This window comes from Rattus norvegicus, chromosome 12 (assembly GCF_036323735.1).
Source record: "Rattus norvegicus strain BN/NHsdMcwi chromosome 12, GRCr8, whole genome shotgun sequence".
NCBI lineage: Eukaryota > Metazoa > Chordata > Mammalia > Rodentia > Muridae > Rattus > Rattus norvegicus.
Window position 1 is genome coordinate 37,240,958 of NC_086030.1, and position 19,186 is coordinate 37,260,143.

The 19,186-nt window shown below is 57.2% G+C and overlaps 1 protein-coding gene across 49 annotated transcripts in view; it reads left to right on the forward strand.

The window, feature by feature from the left end:
- Nucleotides 1-19,186, forward strand: part of Ncor2 (nuclear receptor co-repressor 2) — a 161,877-nt gene that overhangs the window by 113,222 nt on the left and 29,469 nt on the right. For 44 of the 49 annotated variants that reach the window (XM_006249305.5, XM_006249320.5, XM_017598397.3 and 41 more), the window contains 4 exons: nucleotides 8,803-8,945; nucleotides 13,509-13,656; nucleotides 15,162-15,215; nucleotides 16,064-16,661. In XM_006249305.5, coding sequence (XP_006249367.1) covers nucleotides 8,803-8,945; nucleotides 13,509-13,656; nucleotides 15,162-15,215; nucleotides 16,064-16,661 — 943 coding nt within the window. Of the gene's footprint in view, nucleotides 1-6,112; nucleotides 6,881-8,802; nucleotides 8,946-13,508; nucleotides 13,657-15,161; nucleotides 15,216-16,063; nucleotides 16,662-19,186 lie in introns of those variants that run through there. The other 5 variants (XM_039089592.2, XM_063271529.1, XM_063271530.1 and 2 more) reach the window with 4 other exon arrangements.

A 19,186-nucleotide genomic window follows, 5' to 3' on the forward strand; every position in this document is an offset into this window, starting at 1 on the left:
AGATTCTTAAGATGGGCGGCTTTCACTGAGGGTCCCAGAGCTAGCAACTGTGTCTGTCCCTACTTCTGCCATGTACTTCCGAGAGACACAAGGCCACTTGAGTGTGGCATTCCAGTTGGCTTCTGCCTTAGTTGCCACCTGACCCTTCTCTGAGATGTAGCTTCCATTTCTGCCCCCTATTGTGGATGAGGAGTCCGGGCTGGAGGCCTCCCATAGCTCCTGAGGATCAGGAGCCAGCCCAGTCCTCTCGCCCGCCTCTCATCCTTCACACACTCTGCTCAGACCCTGCCCCTGCTTCTGCCCCTTGGCTGTGGACGTTGTGTTCACACTGCCGTGTGCATGGTGGGGACCGGTGGCTTTTATTAGGAGCTGCCGCCACTGCCACCTGTGGCTCTGGTCCTCAGACCTGCTCCTCCTCACTCCTGTGGGGTTCGCTGGGGGTCTGCTGGGCCCAGCAGGAGTCCCACACCACCTGAGAGCATCCACCAACCTGGAGGGTCCATTGAGTATTCCTGGTTCTCCACCTGAGCAAATGTCTTTCTTGCCTTTGCCCTCTTTCACCCAAGGGTGGGCTTGGCCGGGGACTGGGCCAACGCTCGGCAAGGACAGCAATATCTGTTCACAGGGCTCTGAGATTGTGTCTCCAGATGGCTGGGTGCGGTGTGCTGTCACCCCAGGGGGACTGTGTGGTTCTTTATTTTTTGTGTCTACATTGTGGTTTGTGGTATGAATTCTAAAAGGTCTTTACATAATGGTCTGATTCCCATGGTTTAATCTCCTCAAAGTCCGTATAACAGACCTGACCACTGAGAAGCTACTAACCCGGGCGTTGTGCGACATGCTTGTGATCCCAGCCCTTGGAAGGCGGAGGCAGGGGGATTGTGAGTTCCGTGACACCATGAGAACAGTGTCATGAGTTCATAGCAAGTGGGAAACCAGCATGGGCTACCTGAGACCCTGTCTCAAACAAAAAGAAAAAACCCCAAAGCACACCCACCTATGTTTGCCCACAGTGGTATGCTGCAAGCTTCCACGCCCTGGATGGAAATCCCGAACCCATTATCGGTCCCTCCTGCCCATCAGTCCAGGGGCGAGGCAGCACTAATGGACTTCCGGTCTGTGGCTAGAAGTCATTTTGCCCTGACACTTACAGGAATGATGCCTGCTGCCGCTGTAGTCCGCATGCCTGGCTGCACTCACTTAGCGCTGTTTTCAGGGTTGCTTGTGCACCTATGAGGGCTGTAGAGCTATGTGAAGCTCGACCTGACCTTCCCCCCCCCAACACACACACACACACACACACACACACACACACACACACACACACACACACTTCGATTGTGGGCTCACCTGGTGACAAAGTGGTGGGTTATTCCTGCCTTGGGCTCTGCGTGCTTCTGTGGAGATCATGTGACCCCTTTGCTTTTATCCACACATGGGGTCCTGGGGTCTCAGCATACTGACTCCAAAGTGCTCCTGGGAAGTGCCCAGATCTTAAAGCTCATGCTGGTGCCTGATACCGGGAGGCTGCTCTCTCCCTTTTGGAAGGGCAGATCAGGAGGTGGGAGGGGGTGGGATGACTCACCAGCTGGGATGGAGCTCCCCGATGCCACTGTCTCAAGGTTAGGGCCTATAGAGAGGGCTGGGAGCTCGTCCCCACTGATCCTGGGGCCTGTGTGCACCAGCCCTGCTCAGTGACATTTGAAATAGCGCCGTGAGCGCCGGCGCGGGCTGCTGCTGTGAATTACAGCAATCTGGACAATTATGCCTGCTTGCCGTGGCTGCTGATGGCTGTTCCGGAGGCGGGGGCGGGGAGGCAGGTGCGCACAGCCCGAGGTAGCTCCTTTTCCACAGCCTGAGGGGGTGAGAGGCTAAGAATGTTCCAGAGCACCCTGCCGCGAGAGTGCTGACAACTCAGAGAGGAAAATGACCCCAGCCAAGCTGTGTCCCAGGCAGATGGTACCCACCCATCCTTGGCCCAGTGTGGCGTAGGAGCCCACAAGAGAACCAGGCCCTCAGGGAACTCAGGCAGGTAAGCAACCAGGTGTCTAGAGCTGCCGGAGCGTCCTCTGTACGTAGCCCAGCTGTGAAGGACAGCTGCAGAAGAATCCAGCCCCCAGAGAAACCGAGTTGGATTTCCTGTGTGTGGTCTAGACCCGTCACTTTCTTCACCCCTACAACCAGTCACTGGCATCAGCACAATAGGAAATTTTTCTCTCCCTTGCTCAGGAACCTAGAGGTGCAAAGGTGAAGTGTAGGCAGGGCCATGTTCCTTCCAAGGCCCCAGGGACAGTTCTGCACTTAGATCCTACCTTGGGTGGTGGGCTCAGGCTACTGGCTGCCTTCCCGTGGTGACCTCGACACCCCTCCCCCCATTCACCAGGATTTCCCCCTCCTCCCTTCCCCCATCCCTCCCCTTCTCGCTCACTCGCTCACTCTCTTTTTAAGACAGGATCTCTTTGTAGCCTTGAACTTGAAGAGGTGCCCGCCTCTGCCTCCTGAGTTCTGTGATTAAAGGCGTGTCACAGATTCTTTATAAGTTGACCCACCCCAGCGGAATGACCGACCATTCTGCTCCCTTGGAGGGTCTGTCCCTGTGATAATAACTTCTGGGCGGACATAAAACTTGAGCTAGGAGCATTGCCCAGCTCAGCACATCAGAGCAGCTTTTTGATCAATAGTCAATAATTACTCAATAGCCGACCTTGAAGTCCTGATGCCTTAGGCAGTTTGGTACCTTGCCCCAGCCCCATCACAGCTCCTGATCTGACTGCGTCCTCATTTCCACCTCGTTGTCATTTGCTCGCTAGAAAGAGGCAGGGAGGTCTGCCTCCCAGGTTCAACATCAGGGCAGGAGCCAAATGTTTGCAGTACTTGGTATACAGTGGGTGCTCAAGTGCAGACTGCAGGGCAGCACACAAGCTGGATTGGAGTCCTAACTCTGCCTGCATGGGATCGATCCTCGCCTGTCTCCTGAGGGGTGGGATGCCCCTGGAAGTTGCTCAGGCACAAGTGGAGCCAGTTAACTATGGAGGCCAATGCTTGCCCCTGTCCTGCTTTGAGGCAGCTGCTCTGAATGCAGATAAGGAAAGAGGCCCAGACGTGTGGAGTGAGCATAGCTGTGATGTGGGGGGTCTGGGATTAGAACCCCAGCTCTTGAGTTGCAAAACAGGATTTAGTAGGGACGGGATTAAATCGGTTGGGCGGTCTGTAGGCTACTGCTTTAAGTAATGGAGGAAGGAAGGAAGGGCAACCAGTGGGGCAGATAGCCCCGTGTCAGGGACAGTGCACTCAAGTGAGACATTAGAAACCCAGACAGCGCAGTGCGGGTGTGTGAGAGGAGGAAGTAGAGAGGCCACAGTGGCATCGGTGACAAAGGTGGGGTTTCAAAGGGATGGAAGGGACCTGGAGTTGGATTCCGCCTACCCGATGGCCCATGATCTTTCTGTGTGTGGTATATGTGTGCTTAGAGGGCAGGGCTGCTTTCCTGGGCTCACAGAGGCTGAGACCTGAGCACGAGCTGGAAACTGCCTCCTCAGGACCTGGCTATACCCGGGGACCTGGCCCTGCCTCCCTTTGGACAAAGACCACAGGTGGGTGGGGGTTTGGGTGCTATTGGGCTGGACCAATAGCCTCAGGTTCCCCAAGAGAGGTTAGCCCAGCCCCTAAGGAATTCTGACCGTGACCAGAGCCAGTGGCTTAGACCAGGGTCATTGGATGCTGTCTCCAGAGCAGGCAGTGGAGTGTCCCATGCTAGCTATGTTCAGTAGACACACCCTCCCTTGAGAGCCCTGCCTGCCAGTGGTCTCGTCTCATCCTTCTCATGGTTGAGTACCTAGACCTGGTGGGGGTGGGGAGGCTCAGCCACTGTTCTGTCAGAGTTCATGCTGTCCCCATTCCCAGGCCAGACTGACCTTCCCAAGAGTACAGCACCATGTGCCTCACTGGGGGCCCTGTGCACAGCAGGGAAGTGGGCTGGCCAAGCGAGCAGTGTGCCCAGCCAATGGCCAGTGCACTAAGTTCAGGGACCATGAACACCAGGCTTCATCTAAGTGAGGAGATGGTGAGAGGGCGGGAGATCCCCATAGGCAGGATGGAGGTGACCCTGAAGAAGTCTCTGGAGGGCCTTGGCCTCTAGTGTTGATCCCCAAGGAGAAAGGAGGCTCCCATGTGGACTGAGGTATGGCCAGACATGGGTCATGCTCTGGATGCTTGTCCCTAATCAGTGCCCTAAAGGAGATGTTGCGGGCTCCGGCCTTCCCTCACTCTTGGATGGCATCTGACTTCGGGGAGGGACAGGTAGTGAATGGCCCTTGTGATCCCAGTTTCCAGGTGCACCGTGGCTCGGCTTTGCCCATGAGAAAGTGGCATGCATGAGGAATATGGCTCATTGGTGTAGCCAGCCAGGGCTCTGGGGGACAGGACATTCTGACCCTGCGAACCAGGCTGCCTGTGGCTCTGTAGGTGGGCAGCTGGCCCTGGGTCGAGCCCTGATGGCTTTGTCTGATGTGGTACGGAGTACCTCCATTGTACCAGTGATTGGCAAGTACAAGTACTGAGGCCTCAGGGGTTGCGGGAGAAGGCAGCCAGGGCGGGTTCAAGGGTAAGGTCATCACAGATGACTCCGCAGAGCTCCCTGTGCTGGTCCTCAGCGATCACACATCCTTTGAGTCTAGAGCGGGCTCAACATTTCTTAAGGAAGGAAGATGTGGCTAGAGGCCTCAGGACGTGGAGAACATGTTTCTCTGGCTTCTTGCTCTGGGAAGGTTTTATTTTGCAAGGGAGTCTAAGAAAGCTGGTGTGAGGGTGGAGCCTGGGGTGGGGGACCCCCCTAAGCTTCTTCCTGGGGGGATCTGGAAGCCCCAGCCTGAGGGAGAGTCAGTCCTCCTCCCATGTTCTGTCAGAGGCTGACACACTTGCTGAGTTTAGATCCCTGTGGAGGGGATCGGGACTGGACAGTCACAGACAGCTCTTGAGTGCTTCATGGGTCCCAGGTAGCACATGAGAAAGGGTCACCTTTTGCCACCATTTCTCCCTCCCCTTTGTGGCTGCTGGGCTCCTTCAGCTCTCTGCCAGCTTCAGGCCCTGACTCAGGCCCCCTGCCTTGACTTCCTGTCTTGGCCAATTTCACTTCCTAAGTAAGCTGCCACTGAAATTCCTTCCTTAGAAATTAGTGGGGTGGGAGAACCCAAGACCGCAAGGCAGGCTGGCAAAACCGTTGCTCCGAGCCCTCAGGCCTAACTCTCCCAGGACGGATACATGGGACCTCCAAGCCTCAGACACTGAGGTGTCTAGAGTTTCGTTCCTTTTTGAGAGCCTTTTGCAGTCCAAGCACCCATGGGTACGGAAGGCCAGCAGTCACGAATGGGTCTAACAAAGAGCTGGACTCGGAGTAGATGCTACGGAGATGAAATGCCATCCTACCTCCCTACCCACCCACCCCAGCGCCCAATGCAGATGTCCTGGGGCCTTCTCAGGGTTGGGAGCAGTAGAGCTCTGGTTTCTGGAGCTCCTCAGCCTTAGGGGCTTTAGGGTTTCCTTCCAGGGACATTTCCACAGGGGTTGCTCACATCGGCCCCCTTTGGAGTTCCCTGTGGAGCACAGTGGGATTCTGTGGGAAAGAGCCATGTTCTCAGCACTATTGGGAGCTCTCCGCCAGCTGGCCAGGGATACAGGGAAGCTCCAATCTGTCTGTCCCTGTCCTCTGGGCTTCTAGAACAGAATGGAAGGGCAAGGGCTAGAGGAAAGAGTTGGTTCTAGAAGTCAGCCTGACCGGATGCTGCTCGAGGAGGTAGCTCAGTTGTCTTTGCCTCCCGGGAGCACTTGGGACCTTACCGTACGTGCTCTCAGAGAATAGAGGATGTATTAGCTAGCCAGGGTCCCCAGACCCTAGGCCAGACCCCTGGGAGTCCCAGGCCCCCACCACCACCACCACAAATGGTTGTGGTGTCAGAGTACTCCTAAGTAGATCCCAAGTTCCCCACCCTCCACCCCCCTAGAAAACCTTGGCCACCCACAGCCCTCTGGGAGGCTGACTGGTCCAGGCTTTGGGGGCCTGTGAGGAAGGGGGGGTGCGACCGCAGGTGGAACCGGCTGGCTGGCGGGAGGGCTGGCTGGCGGGCGGGCGGAAGAGGCTGCTTGCTCCCTGCCTGCCGGGGGTGGGAGCTCTGTTTTTCTGGATCCCTCAGTCTGTTCTTACCGCTGCTGACGCTGCCACGGATGGGGAGAGAGGGAGGGAGCCTGTGCCAGTTGGCCCGCCCAGCCGAACCTGGGCCTGTGCCCGGCCCCCGCCCGCCCCCGCCCGCCGCGTCTGGAGGTCACATTCAGTCCTGACGCGGCTCGTTGGGTCAGGCAGCAAGAAGAGCTGCGCGGAGCCCAGGGACCCACAGCCCAGCCGTTTAGGGACACAGCTGCCTGGTCCTGTCCTGCCCAGAGCTTTTGGATTTCGTGTGGCTTGGTGGGTCTGGGGTCTCCGGGCCAGCACCCTCCCCTAGTGTCCTCCCTGAGACACTGGTGCCTGGAAGATCTGCGGACGCCGCGTGCTCACTGGTGACGCCTGGCACAGAGAAACCCAGCACACAGAACTGACAACTTCCCGCTGCTGTAGCCCTCGCTCCCCTCCCAAGCAGGAAGGGCAGTGCTCAGCTCCCTGGGGCAGCTGGTAGCAGCGCAGGAGGAGTCCCGGGCCCACCCCCAGTGCCTGCTTTTGCCCTCACGGCTCCTGAGGATGTGAACAGAGGTAGAACCAGGGGATACCAGCAAGAAAGCTTAAGCAGCCTTGCGGCCACAGCCTCCTAATCGCTGCTCCGCTCCCTGGAGCATCCTTCCAGCCGGATGTTTCCGGAAAACTTGGCCGAGGGGGAGACGCAGATGAGAGGATGTGAGTGGTCCCCAGCCCGTGATGGGGCTGGAGGGTGGGGTTGGCTGGTGACTGGGACTTTGATGGGGCTACAGGAAATTTCGACTGCACGTGTGGTGGTGGTGGGGACTTGGAATTTTGGACCCGTGGCTCTGTCTCCCCTTCCCCTATCACCCCTTCTTGCCTTTCTAGGGTGCAGCCAAGATCCCCTGGAAGGAGGCTGTACTTAGTCTGGGCTCCAAGCTTGGCTGGGACATTCTCAGAGGGGCTCCCCGGGGTGGACAGGGCAGCTGGGCTGTCTTTACAACATGGGGTGCGAAGTATTCCCGTGCCTGCACAGCACCCCAACGTAAGGCTCCTAGAACGAGAGCGGAGGAGCTCGTGTGTCCCCGGGGTTGTGTGGCTCACTCTGGGAAGGGCTGTCCAACAGCTCGCCCATCGCCATCCGTGACCACACGTGTTCAGGGACAGCTGAGCGTCATCCCCCGCCCTGTCAGCTCCTTGCTTCTATAGGCTGAGTTCGTTGGGAGACCCAGCTGTTCCGACTCCTTGTTGACTTAACTGAATTTGGAAATGTCTGCTCTCTGGGGTCTGGCCATTCCCCCTCAACTCCTCAGGCACCCCACCCCCAACAGCTCCAAATGGAGACTTGCCCTGGGGTTCCGGGCCTGCGATCCCTCGGCCTGACGTGTTTGCTGGGCCCTCTTGGACTGCACTCCCGTAATATAAATAAACGCAGCCCCAGCCGCCAGGTTCTGGAAGTGGCAGCTGCTGCTGGCTCGGGCGGAGGGAAAGGTCAGGGGCTGAGTTACACTTGATCCTGAGCCCTGGCCCTCCCTGCCTCCTGCCCTTGAGGATCCCGGAGAAGCAGCGATGGAGCCACGTGGCTCCTGTGGTCACTGTAGGCCAGCAGGTGGCCTGGCTGCCCTGCACCTCCCCCATATCATGGGGCCCCCTGAGGAGGCGGCTAGAGTGGGAAGCTGAGGCTTCAGACCCCCTCCTGAGCTGGGTGAGGTGGGTGGGAAACATTCAGGAATTCCAAGCTTGACCAGGGTGTGGGGGAGGGGCAAGACAGACTGATTTCACAGCCCTATAGACCTAGGGGGTCACTTGCTGGTGGGTTGGGGGTATTTTGTATTTTTTTTATTGTTTCCTTTGTTTGTAGTAAGCCACCAACTGGGGTTTGAATGAGGGGGTGGACCCCTACCCTTCCCGCCCCGCCTTGAGAGATCAGATCCTAGCAGTTACAGCCTCTTGCTCTGCTCTGGTGTAGAAGAAAATGATTTGAAGCTTGGTGATCCCAAATGGCTTTGGAGCTCAGGTTCTGGCTCTGCCCTCCAGTCTCCTACCCTCTTCCGCCAGGGGCAGGTTCTGCGACTGCCAGGGAAAGTGGCCAGATTTGCTTCCAGGGGAGCTGGGGCCCATTGTGACTAGAGGGTCCACAGCCTTCTCTTCTAGCTCAGGGTTTATGGCCTCGGAGCTGGAGAGCAAATGTCTGTGGCCTTGGTGGGGTCGAAGAGGGGGTGGCCTCCACAGATTGTCCCACCATGTGGTCTCAAGCTGTGGCTTGAGACAGATCCACCCGAGACTGCCGAGTGCCAGGTGGGCGCTGAGCCTGGTGTGGCTCCTTTGGTCTGAGGACCAAGCTCACCCTGCTCCGACCTCTGCTCTTCCAGCTCACTTTCCTCTTCACCTATGGTGAGACCGGAAAGCAGGCTTGTTCTCCTGAGGCCTCGCTGCAGCTGTGCAGTGTCAAAGCTGGGTCACCACAGCTCCCGCCCGACTGGGGAGGGAAGGATGGGGGAAGGCTGTCTTCTGCCCCCTAGAATCTTAAACGTGGCCTCACTTGAGGCCATGCGTGTTACCGTTTGTTTCCTGATATCCCTGGCTGTGCCCCCTTGGTCCTGGACTGTAGTGAACCCTCACCTGCCCTCCACCTACAGGCCTCCTGGAACATGGGAGGAACTGGTCAGCCATCGCCCGCATGGTGGGCTCCAAGACTGTGTCCCAGTGTAAGAACTTTTACTTCAACTACAAGAAGAGGCAGAACCTGGACGAAATCCTTCAGCAGCACAAGCTAAAGATGGTGAGTCTGGCCAGAACTCGTGAGCTGGGGACTGGGGACAGCCAGGCCTCCCACAGCCTTGCTCATGTGGCCCCTGGCACCCGCATGGGGAGGTATGGGTGGGCTGGGCCCTGACCCAGCCAGGAACCTGCCATTACTCTCAGTGCCCTGGATTGGAGACCCAGAGGCTGAGAGCCCTGAGTGAGCGGCTTGGCTTCTGCCTGGCTGCCCTTTGGGACAGTAGGGCTCCAGTGACAGGGGAGGAGCGTCCCAAAAGACAGAGACTGAGGCCCAGGGAAGCTCTTTAGCCGCCTAAACTCACAGCTGAGTAACTACCACCCTTCCAGTCTCCTGCCATGGTCTGAGGCTCGGGAGGAGGCCTTGCGGTCCATCCCTCCCTGGGTTTGAAAGTTGTGTGGGTTCTTGGGCAGAACCCAGGGGCACCCGCCTCAGCCCGCTGGTGCTGCAGCTGCCACCTCCAAGCTATCGCTTGCAGATCGTGTTCCCCTAGCGTCCGACTGCCCAGCTCCCCGTGGTTCCAGGGGACTTCTCCCTCTGCTGCCAAGGACCCCCAGTGGGCCTGAGCACATAGTCAGCTAGGAAGAGGGGCCAGGTCCAAGCTTGTGGTCTAGCGCCCATGAGACCCGACCAGTTTCTCCGTACTGAGCCATGTCCTCATCTAGGGTGGGAGATAATAACACTGGACAGAGGTGCGATTGGCCTCATGAGCCAGAAAGGATGTGCCCGTGGGTGGAGGGCCACTCTGTGGGGCTTCCTGCCTGCTCGCTCTTTGTGACCTCTCATTACTTACCTTATAGCTACCTGCCCCATGTCCTCTAGGTACCTGGAGCCCTTGTGATCCAGTAACTACCAAGGGCTGTCTACTGATTGTGTGCGTGCGTGCGTGCGTGCGTGAGAGAGAGAGAAAGAGAGAGAGAGAGACAGACAGAGAGAGACAGAGAGAGAGACAGAGAGACAGAGAGGGAGAGGGAGAGAGAGGGAGGGAGGAGAGAGAGAATGAGAATATGAATATCAAACTAGGCTGTGCCACTTGTAGGCTGTGTGACTTTTTAGCCAAGAATCTTGTTTTCTCTGTGCCTCAGTTTCTCTGCCTGTAAAATGGGAAGGATAAAAGAACTGCCTCTGAGGTCTCGGGGGAGGGTGCACTCCTCCCAGGTACCAGGGCTCTACTTGGAAGGGGGCCCAAGGCAACTTGCCAGCTCCTCACCAGCTAAAGCCACAGGGGTGCCGATGGCAGAGGGCTCAGGGTCTTCGGGATGTGGTGTATCTGTCCCAGGTGAGAGGTGGGTGTGTGCACAGAGTCGCCCGGAAGTACAGAGCGCCCTGGCCTGGTGGGTGTGTGCTCTGGCTCTGCTGCCCCATGGCTTGTGCTCACAGCACACAGCTTGGCCCCTAGGCCTCAGTTCCCACCTGCTTCAGAAGTGTGTGGGGAGGCCTTGCTATCCACGGTGGAAAGTCCAGGGTCTGGACCAGGTCACGGAGTAGGATGTAGTCCGTGTCTCATGGGCAGAGGTGTGACGGGGGTTTCCTGAGGAGCTTGCTACTTCCACAGTGGGATGTGGGGATCATGGAGAGCTGTTGAGCTAAGGAGGTAGCTCTGGTCTAAGTGGAAGCAGGCTGCCCAGGAAGGGGGTCCCAGTCCTGTCCCTAGCTTTGTCATTCAGGTGGCTGCTGTGGCAGAGGAAGTCTGTAGAGGACGTTAGCTTGTCCTCGCCCCATGAGCCGACTGGTCCTAAGGACCATAAGAGTAGTATGCAGAGGTGGACACCCCTGAGGTGTAGAGCGAGCACCCTGTTGTGGGAGTGTGAGCTGGCCTTTGTCGAAGCCCCTGCCCCACTCAACATCAGACCACCCTGATAAAGAGGGTAGGTCAAGCTGGGCTTCTGTGACACTGAGGAGGGTTGAGGCAGGAGCATCAGGAGATCCGGGCCAGCCTAGGCTCCAGGACCGTGGCTCCAAAAGAAAATTACAGGAACGAGAGGGTCACTTCTGCCCTCTTAGTCCTCAAGCAGTGTATAAGGCCTTTGGCTGCTGGCCCAGGCCTGTCTGAGAGCAGGAAGGTGTGCCACCCTCGGCCACCCAGGAAGCAGGGGAAGACAGGAGGTCAGTGGGCGTCCCTCTTGCCCATCCCGGGCCTGACCTGCACAGGGCTGCTGGAGACTCATCAGGAAACGGGAGCTTGGGCGGAGCCTGCGTGTCGCAGGTTATGTAACATTTGGCAGCCTCGTCCTCTCTGAGGTCTCCCTCCCACTCTGTGTGGCCGAAGGCTGCCCTTCTGTCTGTGTCCTGGCCCTCAGGGCTCGGCCTCCAGGTTGCTCAGTGTGTCTGTCATCTGGGCGCTGGCCCTGCTGGCCTAGCTTCCTTCTGCTGTCTTCTCTCTGTGGCTGCTGGGAGACGCTCCAGGCAGGATGTACTTGAACTCCAGCAGGCGGGCCTCCTTGACTCTGAGCTCTGTCTCTGAGTCGCTGTCATCTTCTCTGAGGCCCATTTGTGTAATGAAGTGCGTGGCTCTACTCCAGGTGTGGAGGGAGGTGGCTAGAACAGGCAAAGGTCCCTGTTGACAAGGAATAAGTCTCGTCAAGAGATGCGGTAACACACGCTTAACTTCACCAGCACGCAGCCCAAAGATGCGGAGACGGAGATGCAGAGAGGGGGGGGGGGGAGTGTGTGTGTGTGTGTGTGTGTGTGTGTGTGTGTGTGGGTTGCAGGACATTGGTTAATCCCCTGGGCAAATCAGAGAGGGCCTCTGGGGAGATGACGTTGGAGGAAGTGAGTGTTTGCTATCTGGGGGAAGGGTGTTCGGGCTGGGAACAGCCTGTGTAAAGTCCCTGGGGCTGGCGTGGGGCCTGGAGAAGCAGACTTGGACTATGCAGAATGGCAGGACTAGTGATCTGGAGCTGATTTCAAGTGTTAGGAGCCTGGAGTGTTGAAAGCTGCGTGGCAGGGTAGCTGTGTGTACGTGTGACTTTGACACCTCGAGGATTCCTGGTGTGCAGTAGGTGCTTAGTAAACGAACACTATCTGTAATTTGTGTTCGTGTCTCCAAAACACCGCTTACACATGCCCACCAGCCCTTTGGTGCTGGGGCTATGGCTGGGTTTCCCACAGGCTCCAGAAACACAGGGTGTGCTGTATGGATAGTCTGTTCGTGGCTCTGCTAGGCCAATGGGCTCCCATTTCCTGTGAGTGTCCCTGCAACCTGCTGCCTAGTTCCTGTTGCTAAAGATAGACAAAGGAAGGGGATCCCCAGACACATGCCACAACATCCTCGCACCCACAGACTGGAGCCCGGCCTCCCGGGAAGTGCCAAGACCAGACCCTGTGTGGGCGTGGTTGGTGAAGCCAAGGGCCACAAGGTCTGTGTAAACTTAGAACAAGCCTGTGGCCTACCGTTGGCAACGGAGGTGGTGATGGACAGACGGGCATGCGTTTCCCTTTTGTTCCTGTATCCCAGGATCCTGGTGTCCGGGACTTGGGATGGCACATCTGTAGCTTAGGGCCGGTGTGACAGTGGACACAGCGTGGTCATGTTATTTTTCAGGACAGAATGTCACCAGTCAGGTGTAGCAGAACTGTGGTCTGTCACCAGCTTCTGACCCTGGTGGGTTTTTCTGACTTGTGAGTCCCTCTGCCGTCTGCTGTCTTCCCCTGGAAAAGCTCCTCGGTTGCAGTGCGTCTCCACCCACCATGCTCCTCTCCCCTCCTGGCCTGTTCCTCAGTTGCTGTGCTCCTCAGCTTGGACTCCCTTTGGGTGATGCCAAACCAGCACTAGGGGTGTCGACCGAGAAACTAGGGTGCCCGGATCACGTCCTAGACTAGGCTTGCACTGTGCTCGATCCGAAAGGCCTCCATGACTGGTCATTGCAAGACCAGTGTGTGTCCTGACTGCCGATCCACATCCCAAGCTCAGAGAAGCCTCAGCTGCATTGGGCTTCTACCCAGCTCAGTGGAGGGGCACGGAAGTGGATCTGGAGAGGATTTTGAATGCCCCCGTGCTGGGAGGGTGAAATTGGGCCCTGAGTGTGAGGAGTAGAAGTGGTTTGGGGGAAACGCAAGGCTACCATGTGGCTGATCCACACCCCAGGGCCTTTGCAAATAAGCCTCTCTCACCTTGGCTTGGATGCTCCTTCCTCTATACTCAGACCTGGACTCCAGTGTCAGCCTCGCCCTGGTCATCCACCGGCTGACTTGGCCTTGTACCTTTTCTATCCCCATTTGATCCCACTGTCGTCCCTGGCCAGTCCCGCCGAGGCCAAACTTGTATGCGTTGCTCACTTTGGAGAGTAGTGGCCCTGTTGTATCCACAGCCCTTCCACCTGAGCCCCGAGTGTGCCCTGGGACACTATAGCCCGACCCAGCCTGTACCCAGGGTGCCACTGGGACACATGGCACTATGAAGCCTCTATGGTAAAAATAGCCCTGGCCGGCATGGCCAATGCCATGAGCTGAGTGGGAAGGCTGCCCACACAACCAAGCAGTCACCCAAGCTCGCTGCCCTCACAGCTGTGACTGGGCCTCAGACACGGGGTCTCCCCAGCCTTGACCGCTACTGTCCTGTCCCAGGAGAAGGAGAGGAATGCCCGGAGGAAGAAAAAGAAGACCCCGGCTGCGGCAAGTGAGGAGACAGCCTTCCCACCTGCCGCTGAGGACGAAGAGATGGAGGCGTCTGGTGCAAGTGCCAATGAGGAAGAACTGGCGGAGGAGGCAGAAGGTGAGGTCACTGCCTCGGGAGGAGGGGGGAGGCGGCGGGGAGAAAGGGAATGAAAACGTATGCGCACATGCACACACACACACACACACACGATGCTCTGTGTCTCCCTCTTCTAGGGAACCCTGACTAGACTGGAGGCTTCTGGCTCCAGCTCCCCATAATTCACATGCTTTCTCCGTAGGCCTGGCATGACCTCGGGACACATCCGAGGTTGGGCCCTAGGCTCTTGGTGTCAAAGACCTTACCTCTTTGTTACCTCAGCCACCCCCCTGAGCAAGATGGACATAGCGTGGACGGGAAGTGGTGGAGACAGCTGCCCACAAGAGTGGGGAGTGACTGTGAGCCCCAGATCCTGGGGCACGGGGTGGCTTACACATCTACTTAGGAGCAGGCTGGGGCAGGGCCAGGCTGGCTGAGGACTATCACCACCTGGGGATTCCTGGGGCAGCTAACCATTCGCACCCCAGGGCAATGGGCTAGAAAGGCTGAATCCAGGCTAGGGGCCACTTGACCTAGGACTTCCTTGGATGGCAACAGTCATGGCAGCCATATAGCCTTGTCTCTGTCACCACATGCTGAGGAAGTGGCTGAGGGGTGACTGAGGCATGGAGGAGTGACTCCAGGTCCCTAAGACCTGGTTTGGCAGCTTGGTCCTAGCCCTGTGCTCTGCCTCTTTGGCGTCCAGGGGAAGGGGGCTGGTGAACTTCCTATTACTTGATCTGTAAAGCACCTACGATGCCCAGGCTCTGTGCACCTGCCTGGTACACATCCTGGGTGCCCAGTGGAATGCCTCAGTGCAGAACTGGGCTAACTCTAGCCATTCCTGCCCTGCCCAAACCCAGTCCTTAAGGTGGGGCCCAGCCACAGTTGTCACAGTCCCTGCCTGACTCTGAGGGCTTCCGGTGTAGACATGACTAACAGCGTGTGGCAGGCACCTGCACCCTGCCTGCTTGTCCACAGAACTTCAGTGGCTTTGGCCTCCTGTGTCCTGTTGTTGGGCTGCAAAGAGGAAGACCAGAGGTCATGCCCTACTAGGTGGTCCAGGCTACTTGCTTGCCTCTCGCTGTGTGTCTTAATTTCCTCACCTGCCACTGTGCTTCATGAGTACTCTGGTCCATGAGGCCCTGTGTGCTCATTACCAGCACCATGTTGGTGTTACCCATATCTGTCCTGGGAGAGATGCTCTGCTCTGGGCTCCAAAAGAACAGAGAAGCGAGGGAGGCTGGGAACTGACTGACAAGGCTGGAAGCCACATTGGTTGAGGGCCTCATTGGTTTGACCCAGTCACTCACACACAGCTCTGTGGACCCTGGGCACATCTTGGCCTTGTGGGGGTCGGGGGCACACTTTGGCTGTGGGTGACCAGGGCTTCCCTTGGGAGCTGAGCAAGCTGGTCCCATGGAAGCTATCCTGGGTCCCCTGCCCTCAGCGAGCCACACCCCTCTCCCTTCCCACAGGACTTGGTGTAGCGCCCCAGTTCTAACTCCTCTCCAACTTTCTTCCAGCCTCACAGGCCTCCGGGAATGAGGTTCCCAGAGTTGGAGAGTGCAGTGGCCCAGGTAAGAATGTGGCTTTTGGCTGAGCTGGGGGCCAGGGCATAGTAGGGTATCCAAGATCTTACATCCCCATCCCCGGTCCTCTCTGTGCTGTTTCCTCCTCTGGTTTGTCTCTCCTACAAAATGTCTGTTCCTGTTGTGTCTGTGGACAGCACGCTCTACCCATCTTTCCTCTCTTCCAGACTCTTCCCTGTTCCGTGTCCTCGCCTTCTTTCCAGGCGTCTGTATCCCAGGCAGAAAACAGAGGGACTGGAGACCCAAAGACGAGGGAGACAGTTACAGTCAGGGCCTGCACGCATGTGCACACGCATGAGCACACAGAGCCAAGAACCTATTGGAGCCACAGCAGCAGACATGCTCCTTCACGGAGTCCCCGATGCAGTGGCCTTGTAGCTGCTGTGGTGTCAGCCTTACTGTAATGCGCTCATGGTCCCTAGACCTGAACTGTCACTCATCCTGCTCAGTACCCGCGGAGGTCTGGTTCCCCATTCTGTGGACGGGGAAACTAAAGCTTGTGGGAAGCCTTGAGTTTCCCATGGGAGTACCAAAAGTCGGGCACCGAGCTGAATGGCACTCACACTGAATCTGCAGACCTCAGATGAGGGAAGGCTTGTCTTGAGGCCGTCCTTGGATTGGCCCCATAGCGGCACTGACTACCTGGAGACTAGGGGTTGGGGTTGGGTTCTGTGGGCAGCAGGAAAAAGAAGCAGATGTTGCAAGCTACAGGGGCTTGTGAGGGACAGGACTCGCCCGGAGGTGTAGGAGCCTGGGGGCTGTTCTGATACTCCTTGAGAGTGCTGTCACGTTCAGTGTCGTAGCTTATTCCCGCCTTTCCTCTTGCCTTCATGTAGCTGCTGTCAACAACAGCTCTGATACTGAGAGTGTCCCATCCCCGCGCACGGAAGCCACCAAGGACGCTGGTCCTAAGCCTGCTAGCACTGAAGCATTGCCCGCTGCCACCCAGCCACCTGTTCCTCCTCCAGAAGAACCCGCAACAGTCCCTGATGAGCCCTGCCCAGCCCCTGATGCCAGTGGCCCACCATCCCCAGTGGCTTCCCCACCACCTGCCGCACCCCCGGCTGCTGTTGACAAGGATGAACAAGACCAGGCTGCTACTGTTCCCCAGACCGAGGATGCCAAGGAGCAGAAGTCTGAGGCCGAGGAGCTGGTGATTGATGTGGGAAAGACAGAGGAACCCGAGGCCCCTGAGGAGCCACCAGAGAGTGTAAAGAGTGATCACAAGGAGGAGACTGAGGAGGAGCCTGAAGACAAAGCCAAGGGCCCAGAGGCCATTGAGACTGTGTCCGAGGCGCCACTTAAGGTGGAGGAGGCTGGAAGCAAGGCAGCTGTGACCAAGGGTTCCAGCTCGGGTGCCACCCAGGACAGTGACTCCAGTGCCACCTGCAGTGCCGATGAGGTGGATGAGCCCGAGGGAGGTGACAAGGGCAGGTGAGAGGCGTCAGGCGAGCTGTGGTTCTTGTGTATTCCGCAAACTCAGGGAGCACCCTTCGTCTGCCATGACAGCACAGGTGGCCCGGCCTGCCTTGGAGTCTGTGTCTGGTTTGTAGGGATTAACATAGGACTGAGACCAGAATTAGGGGTGTCTTAGTCACTGTTGTATTGCTGGGAGGAGATACCATGACCAAGGCAACTCTTACAGAAGAGAACAGTTCATCCTGGGCTAGCTTACAGCTCCAGAGGTTTAGTCCATATCCTCTTTGTGGGAAGCATGGCACTGGAGATGTGGTTGAGAGCTACATCCTCATCCACAGTTGGGGAGAGATGCAGTGGGGAAGGGAGAGAGGAAGAAGAAAGTTGTGTTGTGTGACTTGGGTGTTTGAAACCTCAAAGCCGGCTACCAGGGACATCCTTCCTCCAACAAGGCGACACCTTCTCATCCTTCTAATCCTTTTAAATAGTGTCACTCCTTGGTGACTTGAGCATTCAAATAGGTGCTCCTATGAGGACATTCTTATTCAGACTACCTCCAGGAGGGTTCATTCTGGAAGGGTACAGTGGAAGGAAGACCCACATGGGGCAACCTGGAGCTGAGATCTGGAAGGGAAGGTAGCCATAGAAAGCTCCAGGGAGAGAATGAATGTTGGCGTCCTCCAGCTGTGATTCAGACCAGATGGCTTGACGTAAGAGTAGTTGGAGGTAGAAGGTCCAAATCCAGGTGTCCCGGAGTCACCCATACTCCAACTCGGAACATTTCCATCACACATCTTTCACTACTGATGGTTGCCTATAGTCTCTGGTTTATAGACCCAGCACTCTGATCTCAGCCTCTGTGGATATTAGGTTCCCCTGTACCTCTGTTTAAATTCCTGTTCCCTGGAAGGTTGCCAGTCTCCCATGACTACATCAGCCTGGCTTTCCAACGAGGTCTCATGCACTGGGCCCAGCATTAGGTCTGGAATGCTGGGACACAGTTCTTCCCTTCAGAATACTTCCTTAGCAAAGGCCATGCTAGGAGCCAGCCAGGTACACAAAGGGCCACATGGGCCAGGCCATTGTACACGTTCCCAGGGTGTTAAGACACGAAGGCTGCTGTCTACAAGAGCCGGGCCATGACTGAGGGGGTCGCTGTGAGCCAGATTGTTCCAGTGATGGAAATAAGTTGCTAGCTATGCAATTAAGATGAGGTCACCCAGGGCCCAGACACTAGAGGCCCCTGGCCGTGCAGTCAGCCCAGCTTTCTCTCTGAGGTGGTAGCGGATCTGTGGAGCATTCTGATTGGCACACTCCCTGCCCTAGGGGCACACCGTGTTTTAGGTGAAGCCCTCTGGGCACTCAAGGGCAAGTCTGGAAGCCTCCCGGTGATCACATCTGGACAGCCCCACCCACCTCTGGGCAGCCGCAGTTGTTTTGTGATGAGGCAGTGTGCTAATGTTTATTTTGACTGCAAACAGCAGAGTCTGTTTTCTCTCCCCTCAAGTCTCTGAAAAATTCCAGCAGAGCAAGGGAGGAGACCATGACCTTCAGACCGGCCCACACAGGGCCCTTCCTGCTTCCCCTGGCTCCCCTCTCCCCTCCGGGCTGGTGGATTTGAAATGGAGGCTTTGTAGACCTTCTTTATTCCCTGAGGGCTCCTCTGGTTGGGCCTACATGGAGCAGGTGGACAACAGATGGCCCAGAATAAGCAAAAGGTAGCCAGTGGGTTTCTGAGGGCTCCCATGTCCCCAGCTTCTTGCTTGATAGGCACAACAGGGGACAAAGGGCCTATGGCAGTTCCAGTGCCACCAGGGTCTCTACTGAGATGAGAGAGTGCCACAAGGCCATAGAGCTGGGTGTGGGGTGCCGCCCTGAATACCAGCCTTCTCCTCAGACTTCTGTAGGCTCTGGTCAGGCTGAGGCCTCTCAGTTCTAGCTCCCTTTGCCCATAGCACTAGCCAGTAGTTTCCTTCCATCCCTGGTGTTTGGTGGCTAGCCACCTTCTCTGCTTGCTTTCTAGCTCCTAGGCTGGAACTCAGGACCACCTCCTTGCCCTGGGGCCCACCCGTGCCTTCAGTGAGCAGCTAGACTTCCTGGCAGGAGGCCTGCCACCTTTACCAGCAGCACCATGGGGGCCAGGGAGGGTAGGTGAAGGCCGTCAGGAGGCCAGCAGCCTGCGCTGCTCTCTGTAACCTCTGAGTGATTGCGCCCAGCCCCATTCCGGCCACTCTGGGAGAGCTTTGCCGCTCAGTGCTGCTGTGCCTGGGGCAGCTTGGCCTGGAGTTTGCGATGAGCCTTGCACCCCGATTTCACTTTCAGAGTAGGGATGTGATGCTTTCCAGTAGAGCTGGACCTTGGGAAGCACCCCCACCCCCACCCCTAAGCTCAGTTTCCACACTTGCAATGGGTAACGATGTGACTACAGAGTTGCTGTGTTATAACCGTGACCCTGGGCCAAGCTCACAGTGTTTGGGTGCAGCATGTGCTGGACAGGCCCCTGGAGATGCTAGACACTTGGCCAGGAGGGCCCTGATTCCCCG